Genomic DNA, 26,025 nt, shown 5'->3' with positions numbered 1-26,025 from the left:
AGAGTTGTGCGCGCCTTGGGAAGTGCCGGGCCCAATGTCTACGCCTTGTTAGCTACATTCATCAATAGTACGCACTTGCACCTACCCTATACTAGGTGCAAAAGATACTGCCCTAACCAGGAGTTTTTTCATTAATACAGAATAGAACGCAGTTTCCTCAATGTGATCTTACTTTAAAAATGAGCCGTTACAGCCCAGATACGCTTCATCAGTTGTGAATATAGATGCAATTAAAATGCCTGATGTATCACTCGTACTTCCGTGTGCTCAATTCCAGAGCATGCGTGGTGCAAACACACACAATATACACTACACAAATAGGCACATGTTCAATCTTGCCTCAGCCCAATACGTCTCTTCTTTACAGGATATTTTACACATGGACTACCTGATTCTTCAACAATTAGTTGGGCTAGACATCCAGGCTACACGTTGCTAGCCCTTATTATGAGACCGTGGACTGTAAGTGCTTCGTGTATAATTGCCCTGGCTTTCACAATTCTGACAATTATATAAATATACAGTGCTAGGACAGAATGTTCTTCAAATGTGAAACAAGTAAATAAAACAATTGAGGCGCTCTTGTCTTTTGTATTAATCTTGCATCACCTGAATGCAATTAAAACTTTTTACTTATAAGTAGTCGAGCAGCACACAATGGAATTGTTGGCCACTAGGTATATGCCTTTGAAACGGTTACACATCTTGTAATATATCAAATTTATTAAAGGCTCTGAAAACACGAGCAATAAAATAAGACTAGAGGGCATAAATATTATTATGTCACAAATATGGAAAATGTCAGCATTATCCATGTAATCTTAACTGAGACAGACCTACTTGAATAGGTTGGTCATAAATTATGAGGATACTTTCAGGTTGCTTTTCACCAGGGGGATATTTATGGTGGTGAGTAGTCTTATGGTGCATACACACGGTCAGATCTGTCAGATGAACGATGAACGATTTTTACCATCGATTTGAACGATTTCGGACAATATTAAATTGAATGAAATTGTCAAATTCTGACTCTAAACACAGACTATGTCAGATATAGTTATCGGACATGCGGGAACGCGCATTGTTCATCGTTGCTGGCCCACATGTAAGAATTTCTTTCAGATATGAACGATTTTTAAAATTGTTATCGTTCATATCTGGCAACAAATCCGTTCGTGTGTATGCACCATTATACTGCACACACACGGGACGATTTTCCTAAACGATATGAGCAATAACGATATCGTTCAATGATAAATCGTTCATACCGCTAATTTTTATGCAGTGAACGATCGACCGGCGATGCGTGTTCCCGCATGATCAATAATGACATCTATGGTCGACCGTACATGCAGGCCAACTTGGACGATTTTGTCAAAATTTGCCTGTCATGACATGACTTCACTGAAATATCTATCATAGATATCCATCATATGGTGCATACACATGGTCAGATCTATCAGATGAACGATGAACGATTTTACCAACGATTTGAATGACTGAACGATTTCAGACAGTATTAAAATGAATGAAATAGTCAAAACCTGACTGCAAACACAGACTGTGTCAGATATCGTTATCTGACATGCAGGAACGCGCATCGTTCATCTTTGCAGGCCCACATGTCAGATTTCTTTTAGATATGAACGAGTTTTAAAATTGTTATCATTCATATCGGACTACAAATCTGACCGTGTGTATGCACCAATAGAGATCTACCCAAAATAGTTTACCCTGCACTACAGAAAGTTGGAGGGAAATCTACCGTGTGTATGCAGCATTAGGGATCAATCAAATTTGGAGCGCTCTGTGTGTGCTTTAAGTACGAGTGATGCATTTCAATCTCACCTCCACTGAAGGGGGTGTAACTGGGCTGTGAGGTGTTCTCACCTAGGCAATAGTGAGGGTGTGTGTACAGAATTATTTTCTGTAATGACGGGTTATCACCTAGGCAATAGTGAGGGTGTGTGTACAGAATTATTGTCTATGCAGAGTCAGCAGATATAAATGTTAACCATCTCTGTAGTTGATGCAGAGAGGAACACAATGGGGCATTATTGCTCCGGCATTGTATGCATAAAACTAAATTTACTGAATCCAATGTTGTGCACATCTTGCGAGTGTACTCTAGGTTTCATGTCTGTCATCATGAGTGCACACTTGCACCGGTCTCACCCTTCTTGCAAAAGACACATTTACACTTCCGGCTAAGCCAAGGTTTTTTTTTTTCTTCTTCTTAAGGGGGTGTCATATATGGGAAAATTGATTGAAATATGGTGCAATATATAATGTAGATTATGTAAACCGATTGCTTACAGCAACATGCACATTACACACGAGGTACGGTTTCTAAAGCAGTTACATATTCTTCCCTCATTTTTTTTAATAATGCAGAGCTCTGTCTCTCCAACACATGACGTGTTATGAAACATGTCCACTTGGTTGCTGAAGTGTATGAACGTCTCTACTTTTATTGCACTATTATGTACATAAAGCTGCAAGTGTACAGACAATGCTGCATGTTACTACATTTCTCCAAAGATTTCTATAAAGAAAACAAACAAAAAAAGCCTATAGCTGGGTACACACTATCCGATCCGACTTATGATATATTTTTCCGAAGCAGAATGAAATGATATATCGTGCAGATCGTATAGTGTGTACGCCCGATTGCACCTGCACGGAGGTCGATCATTGCATCGTCCCACCTGTTGTGCTGCACAACTAATGGGACTATGCAATGAATGACGCCATGATCCTACATGCAGCATGGAACGATATAGCGCACGTTCGCACTCCGAATAGTGTAGTGTGTAAAGACAGTGAGATATATCGCTCCATCGCGTTGTGCAGTCACTGGGTAATCGCATTGTATAGTGTGTACCCAGCTTATGACTTTTTTATTAAGCAGTTTACCTTTTTTATGATTTATTACATAGAACAAGCAATTTCTTAGAGACATGTTCTAATGGCACTAAAAATGTTGATTATTTGAGTCATTTTAAAGTTTACACTTTTGGAGATCTGACCATAGGACACCTGATGCTGACCTTGGTGAAAAATGATGTGCCTTTCTGTTTGGTTTTCCACGGATTAGTGGTACACAGACAACATGAGCCTCCTTTGAGTAAGGGCAGGACCAAGCACAGACAGAGACAGCCTTTGTGGCTATGAAAACATTGGCGGCAGCAGGAGTGAGGTTTCAAGAAGCACATGGGAAATAGCATTTTTAATAGTAAAAAGGGAACAGAAAGTTGGGTATATTTAAACATGGGCACTTCTTGGTCTCTCGCAGTCACGGGTTTGCTTATTTTTATGTTCTGCTTACATATGGAAACAGCCAGCAGATTAGGATGAATTTAATACAATGACTACACTGTTTCTAAATACACAATTCTACAGCTAAAGTACCTTCTGCTTCAAACTTTCCTCTAACTCTGCTACACCGTATTAGCTGAAAGCTACAATTAGTGCAGCACAATTTACTCCGCAAGGCAGTCTCCTGGAAGCAAAAAAAGCATTATAATGCCCCAGAGCCCAATATAGATACTCTGCGTAGCATTACGTTTGGAATCAAGATTAAATATGGATGACATTTTGTTTAGTGCATGTTTCTATGTCAACATAGTTATTAGGTATTATTACAACCAGCAGTCTGTTAAATTGTATCCAGATCTAAAAACTCTGTATCTAGCTTCAAAGAACTCATCTTAACATATACAGTATTTATCTGCATTCTTACAGTCCTATCAACAGGATAAATCTTTGAGAATAAGAAATAGCACTTTTGAAAAATGGTACACTTGGCAAATTGCAAATTTAATATATATCAATGCAATTAGGAGCAATTATGTGAGAGTTTGTTTTATGAAACTCACATACAGTACATCACATGACAAATGCGAGATTCAATTGGAAAAGCCAATTCACAGTACTTGCAGCAAGGTTTTCTACAAAAAACGATCTGGGAGAAGTGCATGAAAAAGTGGAAAAACCATCCTGGACCCCAAAAAAAGTGTCAACTAAGATATCCGGACCACAGATAGAAGACTGTTATTGGCCATAAGGAGAGTACTGGAGGTTCTTAAAGGTGTCAGGTGGCTGATTTCTGCACTTTTTATTAATGGTTGAAAAATGATAGCAAAAAAATTTTTTTTGCAGCAAATGAAAGTCTTTCCAGTATTTTGGGGTACAGAAAAATGTCTGTGTAGTTCAGTCATTTTATAAAAGTTTGGAAAAAGTTGGAATAAACACCTAACCTCTCATCTGCAAGTTCAAAAACAACTCTCCCATCATTTACACCTCCACATACCTGTCCCACATGTACACCTCCACATACCTGTCCCACATCATTTACACCTCCACATACCTGTCCCACATGTACACCTCCACATACCTGTCGCACATCATTTACACCTCCACATACATGTCCCACATCATTTACACCTCCACATACATGTCCCACATCATTTACACCTCCACATACCAGCCTCGCATCATTTACATCTCCACATACCTGCCCCACCTCCACATACCTGTCCCACATAATTTACACCTGCACATACCTGTCCCACATTATTTACAGTGCCACATACATGCCCCACATCATTTACACCTGCACATACCTGTCCCACATCATTTACACCTCCACATACATGTCCCACATCATTTACACCTCCACATACCAGCCTCGCATCATTTACATCTCCACATACCTGCCCCACCTCCACATACCTGTCCCACATCATTTACACCTGCACATACCTGTCCCACATTATTTACAGTGCCACATACATGCCCCACATTATTTACACCTCCACATACCTGTCCCACATTACTTACACCTCCATCTACCTGTCCCACATTACTTACACCTCCATATACCTGTCCCACATTATTTACACCTCCATATACCTGTCCCACATCATTTACACCTCCACATACCTGTCCCACATCATTTACACCTCCACATACCTGTCCCACATCATTTACACCTCCACATACATGTCCCACATAATTTACACCTCCACATACTAGCCTCGCATCATTTACATCTCCACATACCTGCCCCACCTCCACATACCTGTCCCACATCATTTACACCTGCACAAACCTGTCCCACATCATTTACACCTGCACAAACCTGTCCCACATCATTTACACCTCCACATACCTGTCCCACATCATTTACACCTCCACATACATGTCCCACATCACTTACACCTCCACATACCTGTCCCACATTATTTACACCTCCATATACCTGTCCCACATCATTTACACCTCCACATACCAGCCTCACATCATTTACATCCCAACATACCTGCCCCACCTCCACATACCTGTGCCACATCATTTACACCTGCACATACCTGTCCCACATTATTTACACCTCTACATACCTGTCCCACATCATTTACACCTCCATATACCTGTCCCACATTACTTATACCTCCATATACCTGTCCCACATTATTTACAGCGCCACATACATGCCCCACATCATTTACAGCGCCACATACCTGCACCACATCATTTACACCTCCACATACCTGCCCCACATAATTTACACCTGCACATAACTGCCCCACATCATTTACACCTGCCCCACTTCATTTACACCTGCACGTACCTGCACCACATCATTATCACCTCCACATACCTGCACCACATCATTTACACCTGCACATACCTGCCCCACATCATTTAACCCATTATTGAGATTTTTAGGAAAATTCATCTGGGAACTGATATGTCTTTATTGGCCAAATTATGCTAATTAAACCCCTCCAAGTGCATGATTATTCATTGGGGGGGCTGTCCCAGAGATTCTTGACAATTTTACCTTGAAATAAAGATTTTCCCTACCTTTGCACCTGCTATGCAAGTGTGCACAAAACACGTGAATTTCCTCTGAAAAATCAATGGAAGATTGGAATTGAATTGCAAATTAAATTTGCGGTGTGAGTTTGCCATTAGAATAGCATGCAGGACTCAACTCGTACCTGATTGAATTTGAAACCATAAACTGAGCATACTCAGGGCCAGATTAACAACCCCAGGCCTCCACATAAAAAGCCCATCAACATAACAGCAGCATGGCCACCCAGCTAAGTCTTTCAGTATATGATCCTAGGAAAACTGAATTATCCAACTAGACAACTCGGACAACAATTATTTCACAGTCTACTCCCCACTTCTGTTGTAGTTGTGGACAATGTTTACCTGGCAAAAAGAAAAACAACAATATTTTTTTTATAGCTTTATTGCATTTTTAATTTTTAGATTCCCGAAATGGAATAGGTTATATTCTGCTTTAAACAAGTAACTGAAAAAATACACTGCGTGTATAGTAAACAATGAACCTAGAACAACGTTATTCATGAGGCAATCTGTATTTTTCTATAGAAGACTTCCTGTCTGCAGCATTGTAGAAGTCTGTCTCCTCTGGGATTTAGCAGTTTCACCAGGGAGATTTTCCCCATCTCAAATTTCTTAAGATCAAACCACAAATGTTAAAGTGGACTGAGGACTGAACAGTGTAAAAGCCAGTGAGGGACATTGTTCATGCAATCAATGGTAAAGTGAAAAGTCACATCATGCAAATCAAAGAACCAGAGTGGAACAGGCAGAAACGCAGCAACCCACCAGGGTGATAGTGGGTCATGTTCTCCTTGTATTCTAGAGACACAAGATTTATTATGCAGACTTGAAACCTTTTATATTTGTTTGCAGATGTCTCAGGAAAAATAAATTCTAAGTGCGTGCTTTGACAATTCTTCACTGTATGCAGTAGCCGTGAAAGCAATGAGGACATTGAAGACACAACATACAGCAATGACGAACATGCCGTAATGCTAGTTGCTATTCTCACCAAAGTAGTGTACCTTCCCAGTCACTCCTGACTTTACATACAATACATAACATATTTGCAGCAGTGCTATACCTTAGACAGTTTTACTGTATGCAAATAATATAAGATTTATCTTAATAAGGTTCTATCTTCAGATTATAAGAAAATATGAAATATTGCATACATAAAGAATACAGCTAAAACAAAATGTCCATTGTGACTGTAGGCGAAACTAGATATTTGGTTGTGGGTGGTCCCAGTTTCAACCCATTGCCAGAACTTACTGTCTGTTACCTTGGAAGTTTGCCACTGTGTTTTGTGATCATTATTTAGGCAGCAAAGATTTCTAACCTTATCCCTATTAGTGTTCATGCCAGAATGGGGGCCGGGCAGGGCGCTGAGGTGCAGGCAGGGCTTCCCTGCATGGGTGCTCCCAAAAAGGGGTTGTGGCCTCCCGGGAAGGGGCGTGACTGTGACACTTCCGCGAGTCGTCACTCTTAGGGCAGGAACACTGAGGGGTAGTTACAGGGATGGTGAGGGCAGGGACACTGTAGGAGAGTTGCAAGGAGGGTGAAAGCAGAGATACTAAGGGAGAGTTACAGAGATGGTGAGGGCAGGGACAATGAGAGGGAGTTACAGAGAGTGAGGGTGCAGAAATACTGAGGTGGAGATACAGGTTGGGTGAGGTCAGGGACACTGAGGGAGAATAAGGAAGAAGGAGGATGAGGAGCTGGCCAGGGATACTGAGGAAACCAAATATGACCATGTGATATTTATATACAGTAATGTAATTGTAGGACACAGCACTCAATGCACATATAAAGACTCAGACAATTGCAGCAGCACTCAATAAACAATATCAGTTCAATGCTGGAAAAAAAAGTCTAACATTTTAGAACTCTATATATAATACGAGGGTTGTTCAAAAGGTAATGCCTAAATGCTCATAACTCAAATTTTATTATAGATACAGATTTGATAATTTGCAGTAATATACTTTGAAGTCTTAGTAACAGAATGACTCTACACAAAAAATTCACCATCTGCCCTCAACCATTTTCTCCACCTCTCAACCCAAGCTGTGAATGCACTTTGGAAAAATTCCAGTGGTTGCTGTTTGACCCAGGAACGTATGACGTTTTTAACAACCTCTATTTCTTCAATATGTTGACCCTGTAGACCAGTCATTCCCAACCTCGATTCTCAAGGCACACTAACAGTCCTGGTTTTAGTTATAGCCATGCTGCAGCACGGATGGTGAAATCAAATGAACTGGGATACAAATTAAGTCACCTGTGCTTAAGTATGGCTATCCTTAAAACCAGGACTGTTAGTGTGCCTTGAGGACCGTGGTTGGGAACCCCTGCTGTAGACTATTTGAGAGGGCCAAACAGATGAAAGTCAGAAGGGGCCAAATCAGGACTTTATGGTGGATGTGGCATTATTGCCCACCCCATTTTGGCAATGGCCGCAGATGTTACAATCGAAGTGTGGGGTCTGGCATTTGACAGTGGAATTGTTGGACCTTTTTTTGTGGATGGCTTCTTTCAGCTTCTTAAGTGTAATAATGTATCGATCACTGTTGACTGATTGGTTTGGTTCCAAGTAATCGATGAGAATAACCCCTCGGCAATCCCAGAAGAATGTGCCCATGACTTTGTTTACGGATTTCTGTGATTTAAACTTTTTTGGCCTAGGTGAACTTGGGTGTTTCCATTGCTTTGATTGGGCCTTTGTTTCTGGTTCATAAAGGAATACCCAGGTCTCATCTCCTGTAATGACATTTTCCAATAATGTCTCAGGGTTGGCATCAAAGTTGGTCAAAAGGTCATTGCACACTTCCACCCTCTGGGCCTTATGATCTCTGGTTAATTGCTTTGGAACCCATTAGCACACACTTTACGTTATCCCAAATCATTGATTAGTGTTTCTACAGTGCCGTGGCTACATTCAAGTTCATCACTGATATCTCTGATGGTCACACGATAGTATTTCTGAATCATGGCATCGACTTTGCGTCGGTTCTCTGCTGTCACTGCATTTGATGGTCTGCCACCACAAGGTTTGTCGCACACGGACGATTCTCCTGATTGAAAACGCTTCATTCACCTTCTGACATTGCTATAGTCATTTGTACGCTCACCATACACTTTTTTTCAGTCTTCTGTGGATTTCTGTAGCACTGCAGCCTTCTTTTTCCAGAAATACAATGACGGCTCTTTGTTTCACCTTGGATTCCATGGTATTTCTTGAACTACCTAAACAAAACTACATATATAGTTAGCAGACATATTAAACTACAAACTGACCCTGTTTCAAATAAATGTTGCTTATTATTTCAGAGTTAAGAGCATTTAGGCATTACTTTTTGGACAACCCTTGTATATTTAATCCAGTCCTCATTTCTCTGTATAAAAAAGTATTTTCTCCCCTCCCCCCAATCACTACTCTTACTAACCTCTAGCTTGATGCATGAGGTGTATATCGCTTACTTCACGGTGTGCTTATGGTCTAATGCTGTGTCCATGAGCAGGCAATGTGCAGGGATCGGGAGGCGGGCCACTTGTAAGCGCTGAGGGGAAATGGGGATTGCACATAGCCCTCCTCCCTAGAGAAGATAGTGGGGCTCTCAGGCAGTGAAGCTCACTGCCACTGCTTGCAACTGCTGCTGGAAATTGTTTTGGGGCTGCAGCTGCTGCACATTTCCATGCTGGGCCGTACCAGCCTGGCAGTGGCTACCTCTTGAGTACTCTGATGCGACCGAAACTGCTGAGAGGCGGATCGCGGCTGTTTCAACCACTGGACCACCAGGTGCGGATGAGACAGCACGGGGCACCAAGTGATCATGCGGCTCGGGGGGTCAGGTTATTCGGCAGTGGCATCATTCAGACCCTGGCCTGTACTAAGCTCACTACTCCTCCACGGAATTTCTAAAAGCTCACAGGCAGGGCAGGAAGGAAAGTGCGCACGTGACTTGACATCATTACATCACATTGCGTGCATACCCATTGAAAGGCCCATTGTTTACAGTCAGGGGGAAGGCGGAGCCCTGTGCTTCTAGCAAGAGTTTAGAGATGGGCAGAGCGATTCACCGTACTGAGTTGAGCCACATGGCTCAATTCAGTGGAGTGTCTCGGGACACAGCTCTTTGGAGTTGTAGCAAGCAGAGGTGCCGGCGACTGAGCGACTCGCTGACAGCTCTGCCCCCCGCGGCCCAACACTGCAGATCATGCTTCTGCACTGACTCGTCAGTGCACAGCAAACCCCCGAGCCCTGGCAGTAGCAGTGCGACTCCGTGTGAGTAGCTGACAGCTCCACCCCCTAGACTGCTGATCCGACCTGATCATACTTCTGCACTGACTCAGTGCAGAAGTATGATCAGGTCTGACCAGCAGTGTAGGGGGCAGAGCTGCCACTGACTCAGGTTACCGCTGACAGAGAGGTGGGTGTCTCGACACACCAAACGCAGAGGGTAGTAAAGAAACCCAAGCATGCTAATGTGTGATCCGGTACATACCCGAACCACCCCTTAGTTTCGCCTATGATTGTTACAAGTATGGATCAGAGGGAAATAATATATCCATATAGCAAAACAGTCAATAGTAGTAGAACTGATAAAATACTCACTTATTCACATTTTCCAGCTGATAATAGGAATGTTTACAAATAGTTGTTATTATTACGATGTCTGTAAAATACTATTTTTGCACAGGTTATTAGACAATAAATTATTCTAATAGCAAACCGTATAGTTGACATAGGAATTAGCACTATTTAATGCTAAAAAGACAGAATGCAAGTCACTAACAAAAATCAAGTGCATAAGCTCACTGTAAGCTCGTGTAACTTGATTTTTGTATTTTTGAAATTATCTACAGTATGTGTGTTACCAATATTGCTATTTATGCATTATGTGCAATTTTATTCTTGTTTTTCCAGAGTGTTTTTAGTCCTCAGTGCTGCCTCTATTTGTAATATGTTTCACCTACAATTGTAATATGTTTCACCTTCAATTTTTTTTAAAGGCATCAGGTACAGCAATTACAATGATGGATGGATGTGAGTGCCAAACATGGTTTTCTTTTGTGTGCGTCTTTAGGTATGCTTGTATCACTATTATACATTTGCCCAAAGTGCATAAGTCGCTACAAAACCCTCCCAGTCGACCCATAAAATCATGTGGCTCCCTTTGCAAGACCCTGTCCCAATACATTGACTTCTTTTTGCAGCTATTTGCACAAAATAGATAGTATTATTTAAAAGATACAACTAATTCTTAACAAACTGGCCACCCTGTCAGTACCTCCCAAGGGCTGCCTGTATAGACATATCCAGTCTGTACAAAAATATTCCAGACTCAGCTGGTATGTAAGTAGTTCGAGATTTTGCCACCTATCAGTCCACACTAATGTCAGTCCATCAAATATTTTTTTATGTTATTAAATTATATTATTTTAGTTTAGCCATACATTTTATCTACAGTTGCAAAGGGACAGTGATGGGGTTCAATATGACCCTATCGTATGGCAATTTTTGTATGTATACAAGAAACAACATATTATCGAAACATATTAGTTTTAAGTTTGTTACGTGTAGACTTGTTGGGAATAGAATCTTTTGACATTTATTAAGGAATCAGATGACACAGAGCAGTATACACTTTACCTAAAATTTTCATCCATTTACTGCCAACTTCATGGATGTTACTATTGAGTATGACATATAAAATGTAGTTTGTGACTTCAGTGTTTAATAAAAGCAAGGCCAAAAATACTTTATTGATAGTCGACAGTTTCCATCCTTGCCCCCATTAAAAAAGGCTCCCCTATTAACAATTGGTCAGAGATGTGCATATCAAAACAGCTTTATAACAAGTACTAGCAAGAATGGGTGCAGAGTTCAAAGAACTTGACTATGATGATATTTAAATAGAAGAAGCAATAAAGATGTCTTTCGTTAGACAGAGATGAACTATTAGAACCTAAGACACATAATAAAGAACTGAATCACGTAATTTTTTCAAGCACATACAGATGTGTCCTTATACAGCTAGCCTCAATATAACAGGCAACGTAAGACGACTGGCACGGGTGAGCCGCCAGGTGCTTTGTGACTCGGTTTGCGCCAAGTTTTTTTTTTTTCCCTGAAAAAGCATCTTAGCCAAAATTTAATATGCGACACTTGCATATCTGTGTGCATCTTATTTTGTATATAAAGCACAACGGAAATCGGATACAAATGCAGACTCAGTTGGCGAAGACTATGTGAAAAAGTCGCACAGGAGCAGTTGTGCTGAGAAGGGCTGTTTGGTGCAACTGCAGCAATAGTGTATGAGGACACACCTTTATCCATCAGTTCAAACCTGACTAAAAAAGCCATTTTACGACACAAGCACATTACTCAAACTGATTCTACCTTACGGTCCATGTGCCAGTCTGTACCTTTATGTTTTTACAAGTGCAGCAGTAACATCAAAGACACTGTGTCTCATTCGGATATTAATCCAAGAAGACAGGGTGGTATCTTAACCAGGTGCAAGTTGCAACAAGTTTAAAACATAAAAATATAAATAAAGATATATTAAATGACCACAGAAAAGGGAGTAGAGTGCCGTGGAGTATATGATGTAGCATTCAGAAATGTAGCATTTTAATATATATTTTTTTATTTCTTTAATATTTGTGTGCTTTAAATTTACTACATTTTTGTTCTTACTATATAGCAATTTTAGCATTTGTGGTGGAGTACTTTTCCGTAAAATCATTTATCTTAATAAAATAAATCTTCTACACCTTAATTATCTCTATTTGTTCCCCATATCCGAGTAGCCATTCTATCATCTTGGACTACAAAATACTGACGGACAACAGGTTTTAAGTAAATGTCTAAAGCCAACAAACATTACACAAAAGGTGAGTACAATAGACAATTAGTACTGGAATTCCATCTTTGGGCTGTATTCAATAAGCGGCGATAACATATTTAACCAATTTTGTGCAATATTATCGCCTATTCGCTCCCTTTTTTCGCCCCAAAACACCTGAAAACGGGTAGGTGCGATAATTTATCAAGCGAATATGATCAGAACATTCAGGAAAATGAGTCTGTACACCAGACCGGATATCACCAGACCTGGTGACGCCTCTGGGTGCCCATAGGGAAAAATGGTTACGCTCACATCTGAGCAAAATATCTTTGCTAGTTGATTTGGAGACACTCCAGGACCACTCCTTTACATATTAGTCCAGTTTTGGGAAATAGGTTGGAAAATCCATGGTTCCAGGTGGAACACTCCACCTAGCAGCAGATATATCACCCGTGGCATGGGTCAATCCCTCCATCTGGATAGATTAAACATGGCTGCCAGGTGTGCAAAAGAGCCAATTCACAGCTGTAGTGGTAATGGGAGCACACAGACCAGACAACTACATATGGCGCAGCGATTTTAATGGCGGACTGAGGTTGACGTCTTGGCCCTCCCTGCTATATAATATACCTTCTAACAAATATATCAACATCAATAATTAAGTAAGATAGTATGAAGTTGCAGACATTGAAATACTTGAATACCATCTTAGTTCAGCTTCTGAACACAGTTTAACAGTCATGGCTGTTGCCATCTGTAATAGTCTCTACAAACACCTCAGAGGCAGGTTGCTGCTGCTTCAACTGCACAATACCAAAGAAAAATACAGAGCATACAGCTCCCGTAAGTGTGCCCATGCAGCACAACAGCGAAAGCCTTCTCCATAACCAGCAGAGGATCAGAAAAGATAAATGGTGAAGATTTCTGAAATGACTACTGCATCTTTCATGTCCCCAACTTTCACTATCTCTTCATAATCTATCCATACAGAATACCGTACAAAAAGATCAGTTGTCAGTGGCAGCTTTAATATTCGCTGACAGTACCGAAACATACTTTCCCTACCAACATCTACAATTATTATTCTAAACTTTATATAGCAATTATTTCTAACACCTCTTTGATTGTAAACACAACTTGGACAACCATCTTTAATTTCGGTTTTGTGTTATTTTATGTAAATTATTGGTATCACAATCCCCTCTATGTATAGTGCTACCTAATGTGTTGGTGCTATATAAAGATTAATATATTAGTCTTGCCATCAATTCGGTCACTGTATTAAAAAAATTATCAAGGAAAAAAAAAAAGAAGCAAAACAGAAACTCTAAATAATAACTCTACTATGGTTTAAAAAAGAAAGATGAAATTACAATTTTATTGACCTACACTGAACCGCAAGGAAATTCCACCAACCATACTGGTTTCAAGACAGCATATTACCCCTCGCAAACAGAAAATGGACCCAATGGGAGTTGTCTGAGGTCGCCGTCCAACAAATGACCAAAGCAATCAGTTTGGCACCTGATGTGTTTGGAAATGGATAACCCATGGAGTTTGTGGTGACTGGCGGTGAACAATTGGATACAACTGTATTTTCAGCTTTGGAGCGTTACTGATACCACATTTTACATTATTGTTCTTTAGAAATCTTCAGTTTAACATACAGTTAGTGGTAAAACACACAGAGGTTTACTAAGCAATGATGTCTCTTTGCCAATGCATCTGGCAGGTGGATAAGTGTCTATACCCTAGTGACATTTTTGGCTTTTCCCATTAATATACTGTGCTTACATAATATTAGATTTCTCAACCTCTGCATCGTACATACTGCAAACACTTGATTGTACTTCAATTATTCTTCATGTATAAAGCATTTGAAACATGCAATTAAGTAGCCAATTGGCGTAAACACACACCCCACAGATGTTTATTTTATGTTTCATAATCCCAATCCATCAAATACAGTTTGTAAAGCCATGTATGTAAGAAAATTGCCATACAAATAAAACATACATACACATTTAAAAATATCAAACTGACTACAGTACACTTCAATGGACAATATCAATCATTGAGATAATATCTGTATTCACTAATGATACTTCATTTGCCCAGAACTGGAGTTAGGAAGGGGGGGCACGCCCCCTGTTAATGTACACGCCGCAGTTTACGCACTATGACCCCATTCCCATGTTCCAAATGTTGGTCTTTAGGGCTTCTCAAAGCCTTACTCCAGCTCTGCATTTGCCCTTGCCCACCACAAACGATCATTTGCCCTTCCTCCACACTCATTCAGAAGTGCAGCACCTACAGTCCAAGGATCTGTTGCATTGCTGTAGTTTCCTATAGGCTACAATCTTGTATTTAATCATTGCTGTGGTCCTAATACCGCGGCAACAGCTTTTGATAGACATATGTTCATGTCATTCATTGTGTGTATTTGTCAGTCTGTAAAATTGTGTATGTCAATCTATATGGTCTATCATTTACATTAGAGGAAATAGTACACCATATATTAATCACTAAACTGATTATTATGTGTTATAGAAAAGAATAAAGGGTATCCACTACATTTACAAATTAATATAAGATATTATACATTTAGTGGCCACTACATTGGGTAGACAGGGTACGATTCCCCCTACCCCACCCCTTTACCTACATAACAGCCTGAATTGTTCTGGAAATATCTAAAGCTGGGCATACGCGCTACAATTATCGGGGCGATCCGCCCGATATCTGCGGATTGCCCCGATAATTGTAGCATGTGTGCGGGCGACCGAGAGTTAAATATCGTTCGGTCATGCCGGATCGACCAGCATGCCCGTCCAATGCGATATTTGTTATTTAAAATGTCAGCCACATCGGGCAGTGTATGCACAGCCGCGGCCGACAGACAGACATTTCCTGTGTTGCTTCCCATGGAAGGAACAGAGAAATGTCTCCTCTGCTGGGTGCGGAGTGCAGTTGTCTGGACTAATACACTGTGAGATATCTCACAGTGTATGCCGCCGACATCTGCGGGCTGAGGCTGCCAGATAAAATGTCTGTCGGTCTGACAGGAATTTTATCTGTCCATGTATGCCCAGCATTAGAGATGTTGCTCCGTGTTGACAAGATAGCATTATGCAGTTGCTACAGATTTGATGGCTGCACTATCATGCTGCAAGTTTACCTTTCCACCACATCCCAAAAATGTACTATTAGAACAAGATCTGGTGATTGTGGATTTCTTTGGTCTAAACTGAACTCATTGTGATGATTGTGAAACCAGATTCAGATGACGTGTGTTTGGTGATATGAGGGTAAATTTAGTAAAAGTCGAGTTTGGTTCCACTTAAAAATCAACCAAAAAAGAACGAACATCCGCACAAAATCGACCACACTGTTTCTATTCAAAATAGATAATTTACTAACAGTCGATATTGGGTTCTATTCTGATTTTAATGATGCATTGGTTTCTATTTAAAGTTCTATTTGAAGTTCTAAATGTGTTCTATTCACCCTCAATAGACCCAAGATCAACCCACAATTAAACAAAAGCATTCCTATTGACCAAAACATGCCACATGCACTGTAATACCCATTAACACCTTCATCCAGGTGCTGATTTGCATATCCACAATTTTTAAAAAGTCATTGCTATGCCTTTAAAAGCCTGATTTATACAGCAAAAGTGCCACACAGGCTTTTCTCCATCATATTGAGTTTTCAGACAATTCTACATGATATAAAATCAAATAGTACTGTTTCTCATGGTTCTATTGCAGTGGTTCTCAAACTCGGTCCTCAGGACTCCACACAGGTCACATTTTCCAGGTCACCCAGCAGGTGCACAGGTGTAGCAAACTGAGGAAACTGTGGGTCCTACCACAGCGAAACGCGTTTAGCACCCCACCACTACCAACACAGCACTTGGATTCCTATGTGTACTTGGTTCCGGATGAGCAGCGCTCATTGTCTTCCAGCCTATTGCTTCCAAACGTTAGCACGCCAGTGCAGTTACTTCTGCATCGTTCTCAGGTCGTGGACATCATAATCAAGTCTGGTAAATACTATTAGCTGGATAATATTCCAGAACCACACGTGTAGGCCAGTGACTGTTGCAACATTATTATCACCAACTGTTACTTAAATCGAGCCTGTTCTTTGAGATCCCTCTATCATGTTTAATTGCTTTTAACTTATATTTTTTTCACTTTATTCATCAATTTTTTATGGACAATTTTCTTTGGATCTCCATGGATTATTATTATTTTTTATTTATAATTGTTATTATCATTAACTTTCTTTCTTAATTTTCACACCTTGATGTTCAATACTCATGAAATTTATGCTTATAATATATTTTTATACCCTTAATAAACCAATATTTTCAAATCAAGCCGTATAGATATTATATTCATTTGCATTATGCATTGATGTTATGTATATTTTCTATATTTTTCTATCAGTTTTTATTTGCCGTTGCAGATTTTTTAGATATATTTATATTTGTTTACTACAATACTGATAAATTCAATAGGTATCATAGCGCTGTTCATATCTGTTTTTCTTTTTCAATATATTGTTAGGAGTTGACACCTCCATTTGAACTAGCCGCTTTCTGATAGCGCCGACTGATATTGCCTTTCCCTTCTTCCCATCTACTGGTGCACATTATAAAAGATCGATAGGTGGAGCTAATTATTTCATTTGTGATTCTGTGAGAAGACCTGGAAAACATTATTTGTTTTGTTGAGTTTGAGAACCTGTGCTCTATTGAAAATGTGATTTTGGATCTATTTTCAAATAGACTGTTCGTAAATAAGCTTATTCTACTGATGGCTATGGGGAAGTACCGATGGTCTATTTAAAGTTCTATTTGTGTGTGAAGTCGAGTTTCTGAGGATTTTGATTCAGTTTTGCCTTTAGTAAATACCTGATTGTCAAAATCACCAAGAAAAAGAATGGAACCGAAAACTGCCCCTTAGTAAATTTATCCCATTATGTGCTATCCTGCTGCTAGTAGCCATTAGAAAATTTAAAATAGCGTTCCCGCTAGGCTGTTTTAGTGGGGCGCGGTGACCTGCCCTCCTTCTGGAGGGCAAAAAGCACCCTGCCCTCACAGCCTGCGGGTGCCGTCTTCACCCATGTATTGCAGGGTGGCGATATGTGCGGTGACCCGGATGCGCCCGGAATCTATTCTCCCTGTCTGCAGCGCTTGGGGGCAGCCCGGCGTGTCCGTAAGTGCCGGACACACCCCCAAGAGTGACGAAAAGGGGACGCGTCTTATAGACATGCCCCCTTTTCAATGGCCACGCCCCCTTTTCAGACCCGTGCGCACAAAGTTGCCCTCTCTGGCTCCGGCGCCCTGCCTGCCGCTGGAGCTAAAGTGAACACTAAAAACGGTTTGTACATGGTCAGTAGCAATACTGAGGTTAACAAATATACCAAAAACTGGTACTAATACTTGTCGAGAAAACCTTTCCCCACACCATTACCCCAAACTATAGACACAAGACAGGATAATTATCTAGATTCAGGTTTACACCAAATTCTGGCCCTACCATCAGCATGTTGGAACAGAAATGGAGATTTGTCAGACCAGGCAACATTTTTCTAATGTTGAATTGTTCAGTTTTGGTAACCCTTTGCCCACTGTAGGCTCAGTCTCCTGTTGTTAGCTGATAGAAATTGAGTGTGGAGTGGACTTTGCTGCATACTTGCGACTCTCCCAGACCCTGCAAAAGGCTCCAGATTTTTTGGGTACCCCCCCACACCCCCAGAAGAGTAGGCACTTATCCCGCCCACTTCCTAGTGAAGTGGCCAGAATGGGGAGAATCTTACCGTGAACCAGTAGTCCGGAGAGAGAGGGCGGGGCTTAATGACGCAATTATATAATAATCCCTTCATATTGCGTGACATTAGGGCGGGGCCTAATGACACGATTGTGTCCCCCCATCACTGCCCATCTGCATCTAGTGAAGGAGCCTTCTCCTGGGAAGCTCCGTTTAAATGTCGGCAAGTATGCTTTGCTGTAGTCTAATCACTGCTAGGTTCAACGTGCTTCTGCATGCTACTGTAACACATGGCTATTTGCGTTAACCATTTTCTTATGACCTCTCTCATTTCATTTTTGCCCATAGAACTGCTGCTCTTTGGATGTTTTTCTTTTGCACATTTTCCTCTGCAAAATCTAGAAACTGTTTAAAGTTCCAGGAGAGCAACAGTTTCTGAGATACTCAGACCAACTTGTCTGGCATCAACAATCACTCCATGATCAAAGTAAAGCTGGGCATCCACTATACAATTTTCTGTCAGATCTCTGTCCAATCTGGCTAGTTGGAATGAAAACCTGGTAATGTATGGGAGCAAATGACAAACGTCCATTTGCTCACAAATACTGGAAAATAGCCAAAAATGGCTGTTCAGACAAATTGGTTAAAACACACGAATATAACCAATTTGAACAATTTTTTTTTTAAAACCATATGATCGACTATCATTTGCTCCCATATATTACCAGGTTTTCATTCAAACCAGCCAGATTGGACAGATATCTGTATAGTGTATGCCCAGCTTAACTTAGATCACACTTTCCCATTTGTTTTGGTTTGTACAATAACAGAACACGTTGACCAAGTCTACATGATTTTATGCATTGCGTTGTTGACATGATTGGCTGACAACATATTTGCATGAATGAGCAGACGTACAATCTGTGATCATTATGGGGAAGGGTGTTTGTCTTATTCACCTGTGATTTCTTCTCAATAACCCCATTGGAAGAGAATGCAGTCAGTCACTTTTTGTCTGAAAAGTCTGTATTACAAAGGATAGATGTAGCATGCCCTAAGCTTCACAGTAATTGAAAATACAATGGGAAATATCTAATGTTCAATAAATAATGGGAAATATGGGTATTTTTACATACGTTTTTAGAAAGGTATCATCATTTAGTTTATATAAAGCAACTTTACAATTGGTACTCGTGACTATAAGGAATGGTGTAAGTAATGCATATGATGTATGAAGCGCTGGAAAGTGATAAAGTGGAGTGATAAACGACCAACCAATCAGCTCCCAACTGTCATGCTACAGGCTGTGTTTGAAAAATGACAGTCGGGAGCTGATTGGTTGGTCATTTATCAATCTCCACTGTATCACTTCCCAGAGCTTCATACATCTGCCACTAATAATAATGTATTGTGCTCAGACTATCATACATGATGGACTTTGAATCCTAAAGTTTGTCTCACATTTAATCCAACTCACTGGCTTAAATTGACAGTAACTTTATGATTGGGAATAAAAAGCCATCAAATTAGAAGCTACATTTTTAAGACTATACACTTCAACCCTTCCTTACAGATCTCTCAGTCTCATGTGTTCAGTGATCCTTTAAAATCAAACCATTATAGGTACAAGGCTACTGCTGCAGAGCAAACAGTAGGGCAGCAAGGGCAGATCAACCCTCAAAAGCACTAGACTGCTGAAGGTAATTACAATTATTTTATTTCTTTTTATCTTTATGAAAACTGCATTAAGCTGCATTAACATCTATATCAGGGATGGGGAACCTCAGGCCCGGGGGCCGTATAAGGACCCCGGAATCATTTGGTCTGGCCCTCAGAGCTTTTTTTCTGCTAGCCTCATCTGGCTTGAAGGGTGCCTAGAATGGAACACTGCAGCCAAAATCTACAGTATGCAACATTGCCGCCTCGATCATCCTTAGGACGCTTCAGACGGTCACACCGCTGCCCTTACAGCTCCCTGGGCACTGCTGCAATCAGCGGCAACTGTGACCCTGCCCCCGTGTGATGTCACACGGAGGGGGCGTGGCCTGCACCGGGCCCCCAAATAATGTTTTTTATATCAAAATGGCCCTTGGCAGAAAAAAGGTTATCCACCCCTGAGCTATACAATCATTATATGACTTTAAAGGGGATGCAGTCATAATGCAGACCGCAGGGATTCCGGCGCTCAGAATGTCGGTGCCAGAATCCCAACACCTGTCAGAATCCCGGCGACAGCTTCCCGACCACTGGAGTCCTGAAGGTAAGTAGCAGGGTTGGAGGGGGGTAGGCGTTAAGAGTTATGCACTAGGGGGAGAATTAGGTTTAGGGTGCAGGGAGGGGAGGTTAGTTTAGGCCCTAGGGGAGAGGTTAGGTTCAGGCATTGGGGAGAATACCGACCGACAAGTGTCAGTATTCTAACTCTGTCGGGATGCCGGCGTCAGGATTCTGACTGCCGGGATCACGAGCACGGGCAACCCGTACCCAACCCCTTTAAAGACTTCACCCTTTACACTTTTTATTTACTTGTATTAGCACCGTTTCTATATAACTGAATTTTACCAGTACAGGTTTATAGAAAAAGGGAACTTACTATATTCTTCTCCTTCCCATCCAATAGGTCCAGCTTCAGGAGTCTCCCCATTCTTGAGACAATTATGAATGTATGTTGCCTTCCATCTAGCATATTTCCTATGCTGAACATTCTAAAACAAATAAAAAAGGCGCATATTAGAAATAACTTAACAGGTACTGTTAAAATACAGGTTCTATAGGAGAAGTTATATGGTTTCCTACTTGACTATATTATGAGGGAAGGCAAACAATCGCTTGATCTGCTTCCGTAATCGCCATTGCAACCGCTGCAGGATCAGGCCCATAGAGGGTATATGATATCGACAAAAAGACAATGCAAAAAAAAAAAAAGATGATATATGACCCATAATAGATAAGATTACCAAACAAACAAAAACGTGCTCGCCCTCACCCCCCACCTTCCCATGCCGTATGATAGAATAAAAAGAGAGAAAAATCCTACAGCAATAGAGGGTTCACCCTCAACCATATGCAACATATAGCAAGAAGTATTTGAGAAGGAGTATCTGGGATCTAACAGCTATGGCCAAACTTGCTATGTAACTCTCCCACATTTCAAAGAATACAGTGTAGTTTGACTCTCCCCTCCTCTTCAAAAATGACTCCCACACACTCCATTCAAAAAAGAGAAGAGTTTAGCCTTGAAAAGGGACAGAGGGTGATCCAGGGTATATCCATACCTGCAAAATAGCTTTACGAGAAGCCTGACTTACTGCCAGCAGCAACCTTCTGCCACCCCTGCAAATTCTAAGACCTTGTGGAAGGACGCCGAAGAGCGCCCATTCCGGTGGTAGGGGCAAGTAATTTACCAAATGCTCGACTGAGTAATTACATATTTGTACCAAGATTCTACAGGTTAATGGGCAGAGCCAGAGGTATATGTTCGGCTTGAGGTGCGCCACATTTAAATCATATATGAGTAGCGGAAAGTCCAGTAAGAAACCATCTATGTGGGGGGAGATATGTTCTATAGAGCACTTTAAGAAACATTTTAATGTACATCTTGGACGAAAGCATCCAACCCAATTTAGAGTGAGTCTGAAGCAGGTCATTTACCTGTAAACCTAAGATCTGCAAGGGGCAGGCCGCAAGGCTTTGCTGGGATTTAGAGTCCCTTACTTATCGGGTGTTGTTGGAGCAATATGTCCACTGGGTTCTGCTAATCGGTAGGGGAGAAGTGTCTGAGCTAGTATGGTGTTGGGCTAGATGGAATGCCACAGGGTTTAGTAGTGGCTTGCTGAAAAGTGAGAGGCCGTTTGGTCCACATACTGGCCAGGCAGGCAACATTGACCATCCCTCCCAGGCTCCATAAATTAAAGAGATATTGTGCCTGTCACTCCTGAAAGTCAGGATTAGAAATAAAGGGGAGATATAAGGACATGTACATTCACGTTATTTTTATGTCGCATTGCATGCCAGTTTAAATTTGTGCCAGAGCAATGGGTTTTCCTGTATATGAAGTGGAACTTCCTGATCATGAAATTGCAGAAAGGTGGCCAGGCCCCCCTCCTCACGGAATTCCATCTCCAAGGATGTATTGGCTGAATTTTTCTGGCTATGCAAGCAATCTTTAAAGGTACTGTAAGAGGGCTGTGTGAGAGTATCATTGAATACTGGAAAAGTTAATGCCTCGTTTGGAAGTGGGTTGTAGCAGTTTTATTAATCCAATACGCGGTTTCCTTCCCTAACAAATCGCCAAAAAAGAAAGTGAGCGTACTGGATATCTTTAGGTGATAACATAACAGGCAGCAGAGCAGATTATTCTACAGATGCTTCAGAAACACCAAACTTAACTGCTGAAATATTTGTACATTGATTGCTCTTAACAGTTAAGTACAAACAAAATCTATAATGCATACAAATCTAATTTAAACAAAAAATTATGAACAGATGGGGATTTACAAAGTGTAAGCTCATTATTCAAAGAATAACTATTAAGTGAACTTGTTACTATTATGTCATGAATATGAAGTAGGCTTTTACATTAATTTCTTTTCTGACCTGAAGCATATTAATTTAAAGAAAGATGATGCCATCTGGAAACCATGTAAGATTGAGAGATAGGTCAGGCTGTAAAATTCCTGCTAGATATTTAGGAGTCTTCTTTTCCTTCAGTTTTTAGAAAAACTTGTCTTTTTTGTCTTTACTGAGCAGAAGTAATAATGCATTTAAAAAAAAACCATACACTTCTGCTAATGACAGTATGGTATACATGTAATGACAAAGCACATTTTTACGGATATAGAATAAAACTTTTATAACTCATACAGATTTACTTGGGGGTGGGGAGTAGCATGTTGTGTGAGGGGTGTTAGGGAGTCTGAAAGTGACTGCAGTACAAGATCCCTGGGAGGCATGTGTTACATGTGTGATTATATGACCTAATTGTGACAAATGCAGTTGAGAGCAAAACAAAAAGGAAACACCAAATGTAACTACAATAATTATAAATAAAAAAGGAAGCTTTTAAGTGGTTAGTCCTGAGGAGCTTACTTTCATGGAGATTGGTGCTAAATGCTTGTAATGAATTCTGTATGATACTGATGAAGCAAAATTATATTTACCCGATAACATACCCTTCATTATCATGCGTCACATGTCAATTTAAAGTGTGCAACATTTGTAGATATACCAGATATGGTTAATATCAGAGGCAAGTAAGGGAGGTTAGATCTTTCCAGGAAGCCACAATTTCACAGTTTGCTGCATGAAATATGTGTCTAACTTACTAATATGTTTGGAAACTCCTAGAATCAGGAGAGGGAGTCGATATTCAAGACACTTGGGAACATTAATACCTGCGATAACTTGTAGCAGACTATGATCGCTGGCTAGCATGGGGTCAGTTTAAGGTAATTCCATCATATTTGGAGCAATTGTCCCTTTTGTGAATAATGTCTGCAATGACTTCTGTGGAGAAGGAATAGATTCTGGAGGGGACCATGTACCACATTTTATACAATTTGTAAGCATTTACTTTAATGTACACATGAAGAAAGCTTTTAGTTTTGTTTCTTGTTTATCTTGTATGGTTTTCTGTCTTAAGTAATGATAGGTCAAGACATTTCATTACTTATATAAAAGGTAGCTAGCTATTAGACATTAGGAAGAAGGGTGTAAAGGAAAATCATTTAAAAGTGCTATATGTGCCAGCTAGACTACCCAAACTCTTACAATGATAGAGAAGAATAATTTTAAGAAATTGATAGAAATGCCCAGTTAGGAGATTATGCCAAGATTGGATCTTAGATATACAGTATATCAGACCTGCCGAGTAGAAAATGGTTGTCCACAATTTCCTGTTGTCCAGGATCCTGAAGACAGATGCGCATTTCACCCTACCTTTGTCAATTGTAAGCTCACATTGTGATTTGGAGGCTGTCATAAAAACTTCAAGACCCCGTTGTAGGACCCCCATCCCCTCCCCCCAGCAACTAGGATTTGAGGTCAACCATTCTCTAACTCAGATTGGTATCTGGTACACCTCTCCTGCTCCTTCTTATTCAGGGGCACATTTTAGAGGTTTCCCCATCTGCTACGTATTTCCCTGCAATACAGATATACCAGGGCTTACTACAGATAAAAAAATCATGTGTAAGCTGCCCACACGTTTTTTCATACCCCATGGGCACCTTGGATGAATCGCTCACCCACTGGTCACTTAAAAAAAAAAACTTTTTGCACAAGGTGATAAGTGGCACTCACCCATAGTGACCTACAGGTATCTATATATACACCCCATTACTGTTTCATACAACCCTACTTTGCTTTTCTAGGTACTCTCATTGAGATTTATCATCCTGGCTGATTGTACTGTAAATGTTATCAGGGTTAGCTATGGAGGGGGATACCAAAAATAGAGACACATTGCCCTTTTTACTCGTTTAGGTGTACTGCAAAGACACGCTCGCCTATTGTTTACTGCCACTGCGCACACAATAAGCAGCTGCTGTCTTGAAGTACCACTATTTATACTTAGGTATACCATATAATTTACTTCTTGTTTATATGCATTCTCAATGTGGAATTATTTTGAGGTGATCATTGTTTATTGTCATATCATATGTAATTTGAGAATTTCTACATTTGATAAGAATATACTGTGTTGTAGATATCAAGCCTGTTAAAGGGCAGAGCAATACCATTAACGTTGCTGATAGCTTTTACTAGCCATACACTAGTGCGATTTTGGCCAGATTGCCCGATTTCAGACGAGTTGTACGATGAAAATCGTGTAGTATTTACGTAGGATACAATCCGATGCACGCTCCCGGCGCTCTTAAAATTTATTATATGATCAGATGTGCAGCCCATATGATCTATCGTGATCGTATGCAGATCGTGCCGTGTATTTGTGCATGCGATGCATCGTGATTCCGACCGTCACTTGAGTAACATTTTCAAGAAATGTGTGTTCTTTTAATGACCTTCCCTCCTAAACTGCAGATCGATCGTATCGTGAGATCATATGTACATCGTGTGTCAATCGTGTGGTCGGGACCGCCAGGGAGCTGCCGGGGAGTTCAAGGGAAATCGGAACATGAATCTCATCTTATGCTGGTCATACTAGTGTATGGCCAGCATTTGGCTTTACTTTAAGCCTAATAAACACATTGGTGTTTAAACGTTGGCGTGCCATGCATCTTTATACCATTATACTATTGACACCCTAAAATGATGCACCTGCTAAGCGGAGTGACCAACTACTCACCTCTTCTACATACATAGGCTCCCCTTACCCTTCAGAACCCAATTGAAGCTTCTCACACTCAATAACAAAGCCGCCACCCCACCCTCTCCCATTAAATCTATTATCTTATCTCCCTTCAGACTCCTGCCCACCCCATTTAGCTCCACAAATTCATGCTGCCGCTTCTGCCAACTGATTACTTCCTCCCTCTCCCGTCTTCAAGATTTTGCCATTGTTGCAA

General features: G+C 40.7%; 1 protein-coding gene across 1 annotated transcript in view; it reads right to left on the bottom strand.

The window, feature by feature from the left end:
• The window catches only part of VTA1 (vesicle trafficking 1), a 246,678-nt gene that overhangs the window by 60,918 nt on the left and 159,735 nt on the right, over positions 1-26,025 (bottom strand). Inside the window, exon 5 of the mRNA XM_088474374.1 lies at positions 21,093-21,204. Within this exon, the coding sequence (XP_088330500.1) occupies positions 21,093-21,204 (112 nt within the window). The remainder of the gene's footprint in view (positions 1-21,092; positions 21,205-26,025) is intronic.

The sequence above is a fragment of the Taudactylus pleione genome, unplaced genomic scaffold, assembly GCF_031769625.1.
Source record: "Taudactylus pleione unplaced genomic scaffold, aTauple2 ptg000154l, whole genome shotgun sequence".
Lineage (NCBI taxonomy): Eukaryota > Metazoa > Chordata > Amphibia > Anura > Myobatrachidae > Taudactylus > Taudactylus pleione.
This window is presented reverse-complemented; position numbering and strand designations above follow the sequence as displayed.